At 46.6% G+C, this 18,160-nt stretch overlaps 1 protein-coding gene across 1 annotated transcript in view; it reads right to left on the bottom strand.

Moving 5' to 3' along the window:
• The window catches only part of Ctss (cathepsin S), a 29,739-nt gene that overhangs the window by 6,506 nt on the left and 5,073 nt on the right, over positions 1–18,160 (bottom strand). The window contains exons 3-7 of the mRNA XM_059264881.1: positions 11,426–11,548; positions 8,105–8,254; positions 4,998–5,228; positions 3,097–3,262; positions 626–728 (exon numbers count right to left, since the gene is read on the bottom strand). Of these exons, the coding sequence (XP_059120864.1) occupies positions 626–728; positions 3,097–3,262; positions 4,998–5,228; positions 8,105–8,254; positions 11,426–11,548 (773 nt within the window). The remainder of the gene's footprint in view (positions 1–625; positions 729–3,096; positions 3,263–4,997; positions 5,229–8,104; positions 8,255–11,425; positions 11,549–18,160) is intronic.

Genomic DNA, 18,160 nt, shown 5'->3' with positions numbered 1-18,160 from the left:
TGAAACACATAGTGAGTTCCAGGCCATCTAGGAGTAATAGCAAGACCCTATCTCAAAACACCAAATGACATAAAATAGAACGAAAAGTATTATAGAAGACAAATCATGAAAACAAAGATGAACATGGATGTCTTAGTCACTGTCCTATTGCTGTGAAGAGACATCATGACCACAGCACCTCAAAAAAGAAAGCATTGAATTAGGAGTTTGGTTACAGTTTCAGAGGGTCAGTCCATTACCATCAGGGCTGGGAGCAGGTTGGCAGCATGGTGCTAGAACAGAGCTAGGTCCTAATCCAAAAGCGGGAGGGGGGGACGGGGGGGGGGGGGGACAGGGGGACGACACACTACACAGAGACTGGGCCTGGCTTGGCTTTTTGAAAGCTTAAAGCCCAACCCCAGGGACACATTTCCTCCAACAAAGCCACACCTCCTAATCATTTTAATCCTTCTCAAATAATGCTACTCCCTGATGACTAAGCCTTTGAGGGCCATTCTTATTAAAAATGCTCATCCTTGTTGCTATGGTGACCAGCAAACCTAACAGCAAGGGCACTTTCGCTGATGTGCACCTCCCACCCCCAAATCCTGACACTGGAGCTGACACTGATGTGCAAATGTATTACCTGTTTTTCACAAGCCAGTAGTCTTTCCCATCGAGGTTCCCATAGCCAACCACTAGGACACCATGATTGACAGTACCAGTACAGGAGGGGTCGTCGTAGACACCTGGGAATAAAACACAGATGGGAAAGAGGCAAGTGCTACGGGATAACAAACACACGTGGACATTCGACTGCTTTTTACAAGGTTCCTGGAGATAGGACAAAATGATTGTGTATAATACAGGGTTCTACATTCTGTGGGTGTTCAGGGACTGTGTCACTGAGCTGTGTATGATGGCGTACACAGCTCTAAGTGTCAACCTTAGAGAAGTGTTATGTACCCTCCTTTAAGTTTCTATAGTGCTTAAGATCACAGCCAGGGTCTCACAAAGGCCCCCTAGCCTCAAACTTGATAAGTAGTCAGAGATGATCCTGAACTTCTGATCCTCCTGCCTTCACTTCCCAAGAGTTGAGATGACAGGCTTGTACCAGCATGTCCAGTATGTATGTGTGCTGGGGATTGAACCCACGGCTTCATGCACGGTGAGAGAACATTTTAATATCTGAGCCACACCCCATTCCTGCATCCTGTTTTTTAAAAGCAGAATCGTATTCCATGTTGTATACGTGCTGTTCTCTCTTTACCCACTCATCAGTTGATGGTCACTTAGGCTGTTGAAACTGTTGCAATGAACTCGAGAGATGTCTTTTCAATATATTGATTTAATTTCTTTGGGATATATTCCCGGCGGTGGAACTGCTGGGTCAAATGATAGCTCTAGTTTTTATCTTTTGGGGGAATTTCTACACCATTTCCCTTAGACGCTGTCCTAATTGAAATTCTTATAGTCAGTATGCCAAGGCCCCTTCTTCATGTCACCAGCATTCGGTTATCTTTATCTATATGTCTGTTTGAGACCTGGTCTTGCTCTGTTGCCCTGGCTTGTCTGGAATTCTCAGAATATAGTCAGTGTCCTGGTGAACTTTTTGTTGACTTGACACAAGCTACCTTATTTGGGGAAGGAAACCTCAACTGAGAAAATGCTTCCGTCAGATTGGCCTGCAGGCAAGTCTGTAGGTCACTGTCTTGAAAAATGATTGATGTGGGAGGATCCAGCCTACTGTGAGTGGTACCACCTCTAGGTAGAGGCAGAGGCAGGTGCATCACTGTGAGTTCGAGGCCAACCTGGGCTACAGAGTGAGTTCCAGGACAGCCAAGACTATACAGAGAAACCCTGTCTGGAGGGGAAGCAAACTGAGAAAGCCATGGGGCGGGAGCCATCCATCCATCCACGTTCTTCCATGGTCTCTGCTTCAGTCCCTGCCTTCGATTCTCTTGGTGATGGATTGTGAACTGTAAGCCAGATAAACTTTGTCCCAAGTTGGTTTTGGTCAGTGTTTTAACACAGAGATAGAAAGCCTAACAAGGCCAGCCAGGCTGGCTTCAAATTTGAAGTAAACCTCCTGCCTCCGACTTCCAAGTGTTAGAATTACAGGCATGTAACAACATGCCTGGCTGTGTTTTCGAGACAGGGTCCTGCTGGTCTGTGTTGTTGCTCTGGGGTCTGTTGTCATGCTGACATCGTGCTGTAACTCAGGAATGTGCTCTCTGGCTTTGCTGCTTTTGTTAAAACGGCTTTGGCTATTGAGGGTTTTCACGGTTTCATACATTCTTAAAGATTATTCTATCTAGTTTTGTGAAGAATTTTATTGATATTTGACTGCATTTCATAAACAGGGGATATGTCTTTCGCCTCTGTGTGTGTACCCTTTTGAGCCTCACTATGGCGTCTTCTGCGCCCCCCCCCCCCCTTTGTGGAAGTGCTTTCTTGATTTTTAGTTCATACAATGCACTGTTGGTGGATTAAAAACAAACTAATTTCTTTGTTTGCTTTGTTTTTGCTTTTTGATAGTGTCTCACTGTGTAGCCCAGGCCTCGACCTTGTCACCCCTCTGCCTCTGCCTCCCGAATGCTAGAACTACAGACACACCCACCACACTTAGCGGCCACTCCTTTTCATGTGTGGATTACGTAGCCGTGACATGGTTTTCATCCGCGTAGTTTTTAATCCTAGCACCACCGCTTTCGGGGCTGAGTGGCTTAGTCGGGCTAACCCTTTTGTCTTTCATTTTGTTTTTAGATTTATTTTCATTATTTTACGTGTATGGGCGTTTTGTCTGGATGTGCACCACGTGCCTGCCTGGCGCCCGAGGAGCGGGGGATGTAGGAATGAAATCTGGATCCCTTGCCACAAGAAGTACTCTTAACCACCGAGCCAACTCTCCAGCCCCAAGGCAGATCAGCCTTGCCAAGAGTGTTCGCCTGTAAATTAGAGTCGCTGTGTGGATGAGATGACAGAGGCTACAGGAAGAACTTAGTGGAGTGGTCCTAGTCAGCTTTAACCGGTGGGATTCACCAGTTAGAACGAGGTATGGGACGCCCAGTCTACACCAAGCGCAGCAAAGGACAGGAGGCCAGCGGCCCATTTTACCACTTCTGTAGAGGAAGAAGGAAGGATGGCTGGCATCGATGGCCACAGACACAGGCCCTTTAGTAGCCACTGCTTCCTTGAGTGCCTCTTCATCGCCGAAGGGCAGCTCGATGTACCTGGAACATGTGGCCGCTCGGTTTTTTGAGTCATAGTGACACTTTTCATCCTACGGAAAAAAAAAAAAAAAGCATAAAGTCTATTTCAGTTTCCTGGAGTTCAAATATGGTTCCCCCACCCACGCACTTTACCCTTTCCAACCGTCTAAGATCCTCTCCCTGTCTTCCCCTACCCCCACCCCCTCTTTATTGTTCTGTTCTGGGTTTTTCCATTTGTTTGTGTAAACACCGTCTCAAGCTGGGCATGGTAGCACAGGCTTCTCAGCCAAGCTCGGCTCCGCTGGAGCTATACAAGACTGCACAAAATGAACGTAACCCCAAGAGACGGCACTCAGGTGGGTCTACGAGTTCCAGGCCAGCCTGGTCTACAGAGCGAGTTCCAGGCCAGCCGGAGTTATATAGTGAGATTGTGTCTCAAAAGCAAAAAATAAACAAAAAAACAGGAGGTTACAAATGTAAGTTTGTTGAACATATGACTGCGTCCCCCTAAAATCATAACAGAAAAAGAGGCTGAAAGAAATGAATCAAAATAATACTGCTGAAGGAGGAAGTTTTCAAGGCATAATTTTTTAAAATATGATTTTTTTGTTTTTGCTTTTTTTGAGACAGAGTTTCTCTGTGTAGCCCTGGCTGTCCTAGAATTTGCTCTATAGACCAGGTTGGCCTCAAAACCAGAGATCTTCCTGCCTCTGCCTCTAAAGTGCTGAAATTAAAGGTACCACTGTCTGGCTAAAATGTGATTTTTTAAAAAAAATGTTTAATTTTGGGCTGGAGAGATGGCTCAGCAACCACAGGGTGACTCACAACCATCTGTAATGACATCTGGTGCCCTCATCTGGCCTGCAGGGATACATGCAGGCAGAACACTATAAGTAATAAATAAATCTTTTTAAAAAATGTTTAATTTTATTTCATGTGCATTGGTGTTTTGTCTGTGTGAGGATGTTAGATTCCCCTGGAGTTGTAGTTACAGACAGTAGTGAATTATCACGTGGATGCCAGGAACTGAACCCAGGTCTTCTGGACCAGCAGTCAGTGTTCTTAACCACTGAGCCGTCTCTCCAGCCCCTAAGATGTGATTTTTGATTGTATTTATTTATGCCAGTGTGGAGTCAGAGGATGACTTACAGGACTTGGCTCTCTTCTATCATGTGGGACCAGTGACCAGTCTCAGGTTGTCAGGCTTGGCCACATGTCCCTTTACCTAATGAGCCATCTTGCCAGCCCTGTCAGGATAATTTTTCTTTTCCATATTTTTTTGAGGGGCGGTTATTACTCAACAGAATTTGTAAGAAAACAAAACAAAAATCTTGAGGCAAAGAGGATAACATTATTGCACCTTTTAAGTAGAGAATGAGCTTGATGATGACCTGAGAATATCATTAAGCATTGGAGGTTGCAGGACTAAAAAGCTAAGTATCAGATAATATGCAGAAGGCTTTTAAAATGTTTTCTTTAAGCCTGTATTTAAATATGAATGCTACCTTCCTGTTTGAAAATATTTTCTGCTTAGGGCTTGTCGGCAAACCCCTATAATCCAACATTTGGGAGGTACAGGCGGAAGGAACAGAAATTCAGAGCCTCCTCAACCAGGACGTGAATTGAAGACCAGCCTGGACTGTGTCATGAGACCCTGTAACAAACAATGACCCCAAACCCCACGGGTTGATTAAGAAGGTCACTGCATTTGGAAGATAGCTCCGATATTGAGGAGCTGCTGATAGGGTTCTGGAGGGGGTGGAGCCAGTGGAGGGAATGAAGTCACTGGGGACAAACGGGACGCACCATGGCTTTGTAGGGGTAGGAAGCGTCCGATTCGATGCCGCCATTATCGATGATGTACTGGAAGGCCTCGGTCATGAAGCCACCCTGGCAGCCTTTGTTCCTGTATTTTGCTTCGGTTGAGCAATCCACCAGGTTCTGTGCGCTGAGAGACACCAGCTTCCCTGTTTTCAGCTTCAGCTGCGCTTCGAGGGCCCCCACGGCGCTGAAAGCCCAGCAGGACCCACAGGAACCCTGAAACAGAGAAGTCAGCCTCAGCCTCAGTCAAGACAGCTTCCATGGCGCAAACCATGGCTCCAGCTCTGCCAGGAAGAGCTCCCTCCTCCACCGATGCCTTCTCTCTTAGACAGTGAAGGAAGACGTTGTCCAGACAAGGTCCTACCCCGGTGGAGAGAGCGGGGCTCACGGCAGGCATTTCGAACGCACTGATAGCACACACCAGCCACGTGCAAAGTCCCAACTGTCCTCCCCTCTAAGGGAAACAGGTGCCACAGGTGTTAGGTCTCAAACCTAACGGGACAGTGGCTGAGGTGCCTGTTTAACACATCAAACCAGACCTGGCCGCCAGGTTCTCCCAGCATCCCTCAGTCCCTACCTGTTACAGGGGCTGGCATACCCCATTCCCACCCTAAACTTCTCCAGCCCACGGGCGGGGCTGCTCTTCCCGCAACTGCCTTTTCTTGTATAATCCAGCTTTTGTAGGCACCCGGCCCTTTTCATATACCCTTTACTCTCCTGACTCTCCTCCCATCCCCCCTCTCCTCACTAGTCCAGCTCAGTCTGGTCTTGTTCACTCTGGACTCTCCTAGATGTCCCTTCTTCTGGCTATGCTCTCCCTTTTATCTACAATAAACCTCCACCATACCTAGGAGCAATCATGTCCTTCCTTTTTTAATCCTCCCCCCCCACCACTCAACAGGAAAGTGATTTTAAGAGGAGATAGAATAACTGAGCTGGAAAGGAGGGACAGAGAGGGGCACTTTAGTTGGGGGACAGTCCATCACACTGAACCCTGAATTTGCATTTGTGTTAATTAAAAAAAAAATTAATCTGGGGTTGGGGATTTAGCTCAGTGGTAGAGCGCTTGCTAGGCCCTGGGTTCGGTCCTCAGCTTAAAAAAAAAAAAATCTGGGGTGAGGAGGCTGCATCAGCAACTAGTTGACAGAAAGTAATCATAGAGCATCATAGGGCATGGGGTGGGGGGAGAAAGAGAGAGGAGAGGAGAGGAGAGAGAGAGAGAGAGAGAGAGAGTAGCAGGGAGGGATTGAGAGGTGCAGCTTTTTCTGGTTTGGTGAAGTGGAAACGGAGGTCTTTCGCAGATGCCAGCAGGGAGAGAAGATTAGCTAGTTGCAACTCAGCCTCTCTGAGCTGGCATTTTTCACCCTAGCCTTTGATTCCCGAGTCTTATTTATAAATAGAACGATAGAGATTTAGTTAAAGCTACCTTTAGAGGCAGCGGCAGGGCCGGTGCCTGCTGGACAAAATTCCCATCATGCCGCTGCTAGGGAAGCAGGCGGGTAACTGCAAAGATGTCGTTGCTGGAGGGAAGAGCAGCAGGTTAAGGTGCGGCCGCTGTGCCGAAGTTAGAACAACACACCTTTGTGTTCTGTGTTCTAAGGGCACGTCGCACCTCGTGTTGAAGAAAGGAGCCTTCAGCACACATTGTGAACAGTGCGGCCAGAACAGTGAATGATTTGGGGTTCAGAGTCAATGCAATATCCGGGTGACACCACATGAGGGCCGTGAGGCTCAGTGGCCCGGGAAGTGGCAAACCAGCTACGCAGAGAGGTGATGATGAGTCGCCTTCAGGAGGTGATAGGGATGGGGCACTAACATCAAGAGTCTCACAGACGAGGCAGACCACCTGACCAGAGGCCAAGGCTCCGCTTTGGAATAACTGACTGCCTTCACTTCCACTTTCTATAAAGCCTGCTGCCTGGAGATGAGATGTAAGGCAGATTTCCAGAAGGTTCATCTGCTACCTTCTCAGGCCACCAACTCTCAGAATAAAATGTAGCCTAAAGATTCGGTGCCTCAGGCTGGAGAGATGGCTTAGTGGTTAGAGTACTCGCTTCTCTTACAGAGGACCAGGATTTGGTGTTCAGTATCCACATGGTGACTCACAACCTTCTGTAACGCCAGTTCCAGGGGATCTGATGCCCTCTGACCTCTGCAGGCATGTATGCATGTGGTACAAGCACACACACACACACACACACACACACACACACACAGGCAAAACATATATAGATATATATACATAAAATAAATTTTAAAAAGATTTAGTTCCTATTTCTTCTCTTTGGCATTTGTGACGTCAGGCATCCACAAACTCCAGTGTTATGTCACAAAATGATGCCTCAAAAAAAAGGGGGGGGGCTTTAACCCTAGGGTAACTGTTTTCAAACCTTATTATCATAGAATCTAAAATAAAGATATGTATGTGTGCATGTATGTGCAGGTACCCACAGAGGCCAGAAGAGGGCGCTGGATCCCCTGAGACTGGCGTTACAGAAGGTTGTAGGTTTCATGTTGTAGGTGTTGGGAACCAAACCTAAGTCCTCTGGAAGAGCAGTGAGTGCTCTCAACTGCGGGACCAACTGTCTAGCTTCTGTGCTCGGACTTTTTTGATCACCTGGGCAGTGGTAGCTCACGCCTTTAATCCCAGCACTCAGGAGGCAGAGGCAGGTGGATCTCTGTGAGTTCGAGGCCAGCCTGGGCTACAGGGCAAGCCAGGGCTACACAGAAAAACCCTGCCTTGAAAAAAAAATTTTTTTTTCTCATCAAAAGGTATTTTGCAGGCTGAGCATGCAAATTACATACTTGATAAGGGGCTAAGATCCAAAATATGGAGGGGACTTAGTTTTGTCATGTTGTGAGTTTGAGGCCAGCCTGGGCTATGTATATAAGCCAAAATAAAGAAATAAGTAAAACCAAACAACAACAACAACAAAACAAATGACAACAAACCCCTTAGAATTTAGTTGGGAAGACGGGAATAATAAAAGCGGACAGGAAGTAGCAAAGAGACAGCGAGGCCCACTACCAGCATGTGGATCTAGACACAGGAAGGAGCACTCAGGCCGGGCTCAGGGGCTGGTGACACTCACCTGGTATTTCACTTCCGTGACACACCCCTTCTCTCGCCAGTCCAGAGAATCAGGCAGTCTCTGGTTAGGGTTCGACTTGTAGGTGCCATTTGTCTGCCACTGGCTGGGAACTCTCAGGGAGCTCATCAGAGATGTGACTTCTTCACTGGTCTACGGAGCAAGTAATAGCACTTAGAGCCTTTCTTTTTTCCCATCCCTTCCTTCCTTCCTTCCTTCCTTCCTTCCTTCCTTCCTTTCTTGTGCATATGTTTGTGGGGGCTGGGACACATGCACCATGGCTCACATGTGGAAGTCAGGCGACAACTTGTAGGAATGAGTTCACTCCTTCTACCGTCTGGGTCCCCAGGGCTGAACTCAGCCTTTACCTGGTGGAGTTGGCTCCCATCTTTTTTTTAAAAAAAATACTAAGAATTGTAAAAGTGAATGTATTTTAAAACTAAGAAAAATGAGTGGTAGTGGCACCCACGTAGATATAGCTCGACTGTGAGGAGACTGTGGGAGCTGACTGTGAGGAGACTGTGGAGCTGACTGTGAGGAGACTGTCTGTGGGAGCTGACTGTGAGGAGACTGTGGGAGCTGACTGTGAGGAGAACTGTCTGTGGGAGCTGACTGTGAGGAGAACTGTCTGTGGGAGCTGACTGTGAGGAGACTGTCTGTGGGAGCTGACTGTGAGGAGACTGTGGGAGCTGACTGTGAGGAGAACTGTCTGTGGGAGCTGACTGTGAGGAGACTGTCTGTGGGAGCTGACTGTGAGGAGACTGTGGAGCTGACTGTGAGGAGAACTGTGGGAGCTGACTGTGAGGAGAACTGTCTGTGGGAGCTGACTGTGAGGAGACTGTCTGTGGGAGCCGACTGTGAGGAGACTGTCTGTGGGAGCTGACTGTGAGGAGAACTGTCTGTGGGAGCCGACTGTGAGGAGACTGTCTGTGGGAGCTGACTGTGAGGAGACTGTGGAGCTGACTGTGAGGAGAACTGTGGGAGCTGACTGTGAGGAGAACTGTCTGTGGGAGCTGACTGTGAGGAGACTGTCTGTGGGAGCCGACTGTGAGGAGACTGTCTGTGGGAGCTGACTGTGAGGAGAACTGTCTGTGGGAGCCGACTGTGAGGAGACTGTCTGTGGGAGCTGACTGTGAGGAGAACTGTCTGTGGGAGCTGACTGTGAGGAGACTGTGGGAGCTGACTGTGAGGAGAACTGTCTGTGGGAGCTGACTGTGAGGAGACTGTGGGAGCTGACTGTGAGGAGACTGTCTGTGGGAGCTGACTGTGAGGAGAACTGTGGGAGCTGACTGTGAGGAGAACTGTGGGAGCTGACTGTGAGGAGACTGTCTGTGGGAGCTGACTGTGAGGAGACTGTCTGTGGGAGCTGACTGTGAGGAGACTGTGGGAACTGACTGTGAGGAGAACTGTCTGTGGGAGCTGACTGTGAGGAGACTGTGGAACTGACTGTGAGGAGACTGTCTGTGGAGCTGACTGTGAGGAGACTGTAGAGCTGACTGTGAGGAGACTGTAGAGCTGACTGTGAGAACTGTGGGAGCTGATTGAAGTGAACTGTGTGTTTCTTTAACCTTGCACTTTTCATTAGTAACAGTTTGAAGAGGAGGAAGGAGAAATAGGAAATGGTAAAAACTAGAACCTACAGATTTTTGATAGAAAGAAAGGCAGAATCTTACAAAGCAATGTATAAAGTACGTGCACGCGCGTGTGTGTGTGTGTGTGTGTGTGTGTGTGTGTGTGTGTGTGTGTGTGTAGGCCAGCCGCTGACTTTCAGTGTCCCATCACTTTTGATCTTATTATTTGAGACATGGTTTCTCACTGAATCTGGAACTGTTTTATCTACACTGGCTGCCAGGATATCCTTGTCTCCACACCCCTGCACACAAGCTCTTTACCCACTGAGCCATTGCCCCACCTCTGGCTTTTGTCTTTATTTTTAAATATTGTGATTCTTAATTTTGTTGCTGGTGGTGTTTTTGGTTTTGGTGATTTTGTTTGGTTTGGTTTTCTGTTTTGTTTTGTTTTTTGTTTTTTCAAGACAGGGTTTCTCTATGTAGCCCTGGAACTCACTCTGTAGACCAGGCTGGCCTCGGTATTTTGTAAGTTTTAAATTTTCTGTAAAGAAGAGATTTGGTAAGTGGAGTGTGATGACGCAGATGTATAACCCCTGCATTCTGGAGGTAGAGGCAGGAGAAAAAGGCAATTCTCAGTTACATAGACTGTTCCAGCCTCGGCTACATGAGATTATGTCAGCTAGGGAAAGAGAGGAGAGGAGGTTTTTTTTTTTTTTAAAGAATGTAGGACTAAGTGAGAATTTTTCGATGTCTTTATTTCTTTTACACGTGGGCATGCTCACACACAGCACACCTGGTGGTTAGAGGTAACTCTAGAAGACAGTTCCCTTCTTGCATCACATGAGACCACGGGGTCAGACTCAGGTTTGGCAGCGAGGGATTTTACCCTGGCGCCATCTCACTGATTCCCCATCTTTTCTTTCTTCTTCTTTTTCATTTTCTAAAGATTTATTTATTTTTGTACATGGATGTTTTGTCTGCATGTGTATCTGCACACCAGAAGAGGGCACCAGATCTCACGGGACTACAACTGTGGATGGTGTGAGTTGCAACGTGGGTCCCGGGAGCTGAACTCAAGACCTCTGGAAGAACAACCAGTGCTCTCACCTCCTGAGCATCGCTCCAGCTCTCCTCCTCTTCTTCTTCCTTTTTTGTTTTTTTGTTTTTCAAGACAGGGTTTCACTGTGTAGCCCTGACTGCCCTGGAACTCACTCTGTAGCCCAGGCTGGTCTCGAACTCAGAGATCCGCCTCTGCCTCCCCAGTGCTGGGATTAAAGTCGTGTGCTACCTACCTCCTGGCTCTCCTCTCTTTCCTTATGGTGGTGCTAGGGACAAAGTCTAGGGCTTTGAGTGCACGGGAGAAGGGTGCTCTGCCACCTAGTCACACTGAAGCCACAGCTCAGCTACAACACAGGCCACACCACAGCCACACCGCTGCCACACCGCAGCCACACCACAGCCACACCGCAGCCACACCACAGCCACACCACAGCCACACCGCAGCCACACCACAGCCACACCGCAGCCACACCGCAGCCACACCACAGCCACACCAGCCACACCGCAGCCACACCGCAGCCACACCGCAGCCACACCGCAGCCACACCACAGCCACACCACAGCCACACCACAGCCTGCCTTACATCTCCTTTGGTTTTGTTGTTACCATCCCAGCGTCCCTTAAATTACTCTTGGTGATACGGAAAGCATACTTGCCCAGTCGTGAAAGAAGGACTGTTGGTGATTTACCTACCATGTCCCCCAGATGGTTCATGCCCAGATCATATGAGTGCATTCCCATAGAATGTTCCAGATTGTGAAGCATCACAAACTTCAGATTCTTTTCCCAGATGAGACGTCGTACTTCTTCTTCATTCTGAAACAGGAGGAAAATGGATGCAAGTGGAATTTATTTTATTAATTTTAATATTCTGTGTGTGTGTGTGTGTGTGTGTGTGTGTGTGAGCATGTGGGTTCAGGTATCCACAGAGGCCAGAAGAGGACATCTGATTCTGTGGAGCTGAAGTTTCAGGTGGTCGTGAGCCACCCGAGGTGGGTGCTGGGAACTAAACCAGAGTCCTCTGCAAGAGCATCAGGGGCTCTTAACTGCTGAGTCATCTTTCCTGTGCCCCAAATAGTATTCTACTAAATGTGGATATATCTAGAAGCACATAAACAAATGAATACGTCCAAAACAACTGCTAAAATCACATTTCAATTTAAATTCTTGCTCTTAATTTTTCGATGTTTATTAACATACAATCCACATAATTAATTTCCTTCCCTTTTCTTCTTTACTTACTGTGAATTTGTTTTTTTTTTTTTTTTTTTTTTTTTAAGATTTATTTATTATGTATACAGTGTTCTGCCTGCATGACAGAAGAGGGCGCCAGATCTCATTACAGATGGTTGGGAGCCACCATGTGGTTGCTGGGAATTGAACTCAGGACCTCTGGAAGAGCAGCCAGTGCTCTTAACCACTGAGCCATCTCTCCAGCCCGTGAATTTGTTTCTTAACACTCCAAAATTTAGAAGCTTGTTGATGCATGTCCCTTACAGGTAATAAGCTCTGATCCTTCCAGATTTTTCTTTTCTTTCTTTCTCTTTAGTTTTCTTTTCTTTTCTTTTTGTTGTTGTTGTTGTTGTTTTAAAGACATGGTCCTGTTATGTAGCTCTGGCTGTCCTAGAAACTCACACTGTAGCCTAGGCTGGCCTCAAACTCACAGCAATCCTCCTGCCTTGGCCTCCTGCATACCCCCACACCTGGTTTTGTAGATCATCATAAGATTCCTTTTTAAGTAAATAAATCTTTAAAAAAAGATTCTCATTCCTGCAAAGCAGTTCAGCTGATTATAAATTTCTGTTTTTCTAGCTATTTGAAGATGTTTCTTCACTTTTTTTTTCTGGTATCCATAGTTAACCTTAACCTTGCTAAGGTGATGAAATACCATGACCAAAGCTACTTGGGGAGGAAAGGATTTATTTGGTTTACACTTCCACATCATCGTTCATTACTGAAGGAAGTCAGGACAGGAACCTCGAGGCAGGAGCTGATACAGAAGCCATGGAGGAGTGCTGCTTACTGGCTCGCTCAGCCTGCTTTCTTATAGAACCCAGGAGCAGCAGCCCACGGCTGGCACCACCTACCATGGGCTGAGCCCCACCATCAATCACTCATTAAGAAAATGCTTTACAGGCTTGCCTGAAGCCTGAGCTTATGGAGGCATTTTTTTTCTTCCAACACAGGCTTCCTCCTCTCCAGTAACTGTAACTTGTGTCAAGTTGACATAAAACTAGCCAGCACACCACTACTGCGAATCAGGAGTTTAACCACTGTATTTCTAATTTTCCTTATATTTAATTTTTTTTTTCTGAGATAGGATCTCATGTAGCTCAGGCTGGCCTTGAACCTGTGATCCCTTTGCTTTCAGCACCCGAGTGCTGGTATGACAGGCTGTACCACCACAGCCTCCTGCTGTGGCTGCTGATAGTTCTTATTCTTATTCTTGCCCAGGTTGACTTCAACCTTGCTGGGTAGCCCACGCTGGCTACTCTCAGGACCCTCCTATGCCTACCTACTGGGTGCTGGGGTTGTGCGACTTGTCACCACACCTGGCTCCTGTACCAATGTTCTTAACTAGGCTCATTAGCTTTTGTGATTTTTTTTTTCTTAAAAGTCTTGTGCTTCCTTATGTGTGTCTGGGTGTGGGGTTTTACATTTTTCCCCCTTAAGCTTGGTTTGATGACTTGGTGTGGTGATATATTGTGTACCCTAATAAAATTTGCCTGAAGATCAGAGAACAGTACAAGCCACTAGATTAAACACAGAGCCCAGGCAGTGGTGGCATACACCTTTAATCCTAGCACTCGGGAGGCAGAGATCCGTCTGGATCTCTGTGAGTTCAAAGCTACCCTGGACTACATGAGATTGGCTCAGTCTAGGACAGAAACAGAGCCAGGCAGTGGTGGCACACACCTTTAATCCTAGCACTCGGGAGGCAGAGATCCATCTGGATCTCTGTGAGTTCAAAGCTACCATGGACTACATGAGATTGGCTCAGTCTAGGACAGAAACAGAGCCAGGCAGTGGTGGCACACACCTTTAATCCCAGCACTTGAGATTTCATGCCTTTGCTTGGAAAGCACACTCGCCTTTAATCCCAGCTCTAGGAAGGAAGTGATATCACTGGGTGGAGAAGGGCATCTAAAGCGTGAGGAGACAGGAGCTAGAAGGCTTTTCGGTAGACGTGTCCCTTTCAGTAGTTCAAAGCCTTTTCAGCTGAGGAAGTTCATTCTAGCCCATCGGCTGAAGCTCCTTCTGGCTGAGGAGCTGGTGAGGGAAGAGGTGGTGGCTGTGGCTTGCTCTGCTTCTCTGATCTTTCAGCTTTCACCCTGATATCTGGTCTGGGGGTTTTTATTAGAAGACCTATTAGAAATTCGAGCAACAACTTGGGAATATTTGTATAACTGAAAATTCTCGACGGCGTCTTTCCTGTGTCGTTTACCCCACTCTGACTCTCTTAGATGCACTCAGGAGACTCAGGCGCTCACGTCTCCTGCTTTTGCTCTGCATAGACTCTGCTCCGTTTTACTTCCACATGTGGCTTTCTGCGTGGATGGCTCGGAACTGCTTTCAAGATGATTGATTTGGGGCAGAAGAGGTGGTTTAGTGTAAGATCACCTCCTATGCTTGCAGAGGACCCGGGTGGGGCTCCCAGCACCCACATGGTAGCTCACAAGTGTTTGTGATCCTAGTTCCTGGAACCCAACGTCTCTTCTGACCTTCACAGGCTCCTGCACACACATAGTTCCAGGCTTTTTCTTTTGGACCACCAACCAGCTTCCAAATCATCACACAGAGACTTCTTATTAGTTCTGAAAGCTCAGCCTAGCTTACACTCATTCCTGGCTAGCTCTTTTAACTTAAATTAACCCGTTTCTCTTTATCTACCTTTTGCTTCAGGGCTTTCCATTTTTCCCCCTTTTGCATATCTTTCACTGCTTCTCATGTCTGGCTGCCTGGAGGCTGCTGGCTTCTTACCCCGGGTGTATCCCCCTCTTTCTCCCTTGTTCTCTCCTCTCTCTTCTCTCGTTCCTAGATTTCTCCTCCTATTTATTCTCTCTCCCTGCCAGCCCCGCCTCCCCTCCTCTGCCTAGCTATTGACCTTTCAGCTCTTTATTAAACCAATCAGGTGCCTTAGGCAGGCAAGGTGAAACAAATGCAGCGTGAACAAATGTGCACATCTTTGCCTAGTTAAAATACTACTCCAGAACAGTGCCTCCATTGACAGCTGATACCCCTCAAGGTCCACAAAGCCAGCCTCAGCCTCAGTGAGGAACACTCAGAAATGTCTGTCCTGCTTAGTCCGGCCACAGCCACTCTCCCTGTGTACAAGTTTTATAACGATCCTAGTGATAGACATAAGGGGCACAGATGATAAACACATCCCAGATTCTAGAGGAGGAAATTAGAATAAGTAAAAATAAATCTAAAAAACTGTAGGAAAGGGAAAAATAAATAAGTTAATTTAGAGATTAGATATTAAGGTAGGATACTCATGAAAGTTGTGTTTATGAGCTGGGGAGATAGCTCAGCCAGTCAGTGCTTGTGCTGAATCATAGGACCTGGCTTTATATACAGAGCATCCATGAGGAAACCGAGTCACATGCCTGTAATCACAGCCCTGGGAAGGGGGAAATAAGGGGATTTCTAGGGTTTGCTTCCAGAAGTTGGGCTCCAGGGTTCAGTGAGAGATCCTGCCTCAAAAATTAGATGGAGAGTGAGGAAGAAATCTGATGTCTACCTCTGGCCTACACACACACACCAACGTTATACTGATAAACAGATTCAGAAGTCTCAGGATACAAAACCAATCTGCAAAACTTGGTAGCATTTTGTATCTTTAAACAACAAACAATTTTAAAAGATATTAAGAAAACAATCCCATCTATAATTACATAAAGCAGACGGCTCGGTGGATAATGTGCTTGCCCTACAAGTGTTCAGACATGAGTTCGGATGTCCGATACCCATGGGAATGCTGGATGAGAATGTTGGTCTGTCTGTAACTCCAATACCCTGAAGGCAGAGAGGAGGGTTCCTGAGACAAGCGCCCCATCTAGATAAGTGCCCCATCTAGACTAGCTGTATTGACAACTCTGGGTGCAGCTGAGAGACCAAGAGTCAATAAAAACAGTGGAGAGTGATTGAGGAAGATTCTCAATGTCCGGGTTGGGCCTCTATACACATACACGTGTATAATGGCCATACCTGTACATACATGTGTGCCCACACACATGCAAAAAAATTACTTAAGAATAAATTCAGTCAAGGAGGCGAAGGCTCAGTGCAGCTGTCTGGGAGGAACCATGAAGAATCAGTTTCCCAAGAATGCAAACAGCCTTGGTTGCTCAAATCCCTGAAGTGTAAGCTAAATATAGTGGCTCACACTCAGGAAGATATCTGAGAGTTCACACTCAGCCTGGACTCCACAGTGAGTTTCAGATCAGCTTAAGATACACTGAGGAGGTTGGAGAGGTGGCTCAGTGGGTAAGGACACTGGTTACTTATTCTTCCAGAAGACCCAGGTTTTATTCCCAGCACCCACATGACAACTCACAACCATTTATAACTCCAGTTCCAGGGGATCCAATGCCCTCTTCTCACCTGTGGGCACCACATTCACATTGTACAGAGCTATCCATGTAGTCAAAACACCCATACACATAAAATAAAAATAAAATAATTCACAAAAAATACACAGATGCCCTGTCTCAAAAAAAAAATCAACAGAAAGTCAAGTATTCTCATAATTTACCTACCTACATGCATAAATACACATATACTTCAAATTGTCTTTAGATTATTTATATAATATAATGTAGTTGCTATATTGTATTGTGTAGGAGATGTTAAGAAAAAATAGTCTATGGGGCTGTAGAGACAGCTCAGAGGTTAAGAGCACATGCTGCTCTTGAAGTGGACACATGTTCTGTCCCCACACCTGTGTTGTGTCTGGAACTCTACACACCTATAACTCTAGCTCCAGGGGATTGGATGCCCTCTCCTCACCTGCATTCACATACACGCACCCATACACAGACACATGTAGACATAAAATTTTAAAGTCTACATGTGTTTAGGTTAGCTGTGTTTCTTTTGTTTAATCTTCAACATTTAGTGGTGTGTGTGTGTGTATGTGTGTGTGTGTGTGTGTGTGTGTGTGCATCCCACATGTGGGGAGGTCAGAGGACAACTCTGTGGAGTTGGTTTTCTCCTTCACCATGAGATCTGGTAAGTGTCAGTCCTTTTTTTTTTTTTTTTTTTTTGAGGTGATCTGATGTCCCCTAGGCTGGCATCAAACTTACTACATAGCCAAGGATGACTTGGAACTCCTGATTCTCCTATCTCAACCTCCTGAGTACTTAGGATTACGGGTGTGTGCTAATGTACCCAGCTAAAAAGAATATTTTCAGTCCACAGCTTGTTGAATCCATAAATACAGAACATGCAGATCTGGAGAGGCAGCTGAATGCTGAAACTTGTAAAACTGTGGCGAAAGAAATTCAGAGTGATTGGAAGAATTAGGTCACTGAAATATCCAAACTATTCAAAACGATTTAAGACTCAATATAATCCCTGTCAAAATTCCAGTAACATTCTTCACAAACACAGAAAAACAATCCTGAAGCTTTATGTGGAGCCACGTAACTTCAAACTTTCAACAAGTCTTGAGCAGAAGAAACAGGAGAGGATGCATCACAGTACCTAATCTCAGAAGGCACCATGAGCCCCAGTGACCAGAGCACACACCGGCTGAGAGTGTAACACAAGAGAGAACCCAGCAAAGCACACACCGGCTGAGAGTGAAACACAAGAGAGAACCCAGCAAAGCACACACCGGCTGAGAGTGAAACACAAGAGAGAACCCAGCAAAGCACACACCGGCTGAGAGTGCAACACAAGAGAGAACCCAGGAACAAACAGATACATTTATGGCCAGTCCATTTTCGGCAAAGATGCCAAAACCATAGAAAGGGAAAGGACAACCTCACCGCTCCAGCAGCGCGGGAACCGGCTTCTCACACAGAAGTATGAAACTGGATCCTAACCTGGTGTACAAGAATCCCTCACAACTGATTCAAGAGTTAAAAACAGGACTGGTGAGATGGCTCAGTGGACCAAGGCATCTGCAGCCAAGCGTGACAAGCCAGAACCCACATGGTGGAAGGCGAGAACTCCCCCAGGTTGTTTTCTGAGTGTCTCAGGGGAGCCATAGCACATGTGCATATGAGGACACACAGAAAAGAAATCAATAAAATTGTAAAAATAAGCCAGGTGTAATGGCACACACCTTTAATCCCGGCACTTGGGAAGCAGACAGATCTCTGTGCGTTCAAGGCCAGTCTGGTCTACACAGAGAGAGTTCCAGGACATCCAGGGCTATGTAGATAGACCCTTTCTCAAAAACACCAAGAAAGCAAACAA

This window comes from Peromyscus eremicus, chromosome 6, assembly GCF_949786415.1.
Source record: "Peromyscus eremicus chromosome 6, PerEre_H2_v1, whole genome shotgun sequence".
Lineage (NCBI taxonomy): Eukaryota > Metazoa > Chordata > Mammalia > Rodentia > Cricetidae > Peromyscus > Peromyscus eremicus.
Note: the sequence above shows the minus strand (reverse complement) of the source record. Positions and strands in the feature narration are given on the sequence as shown.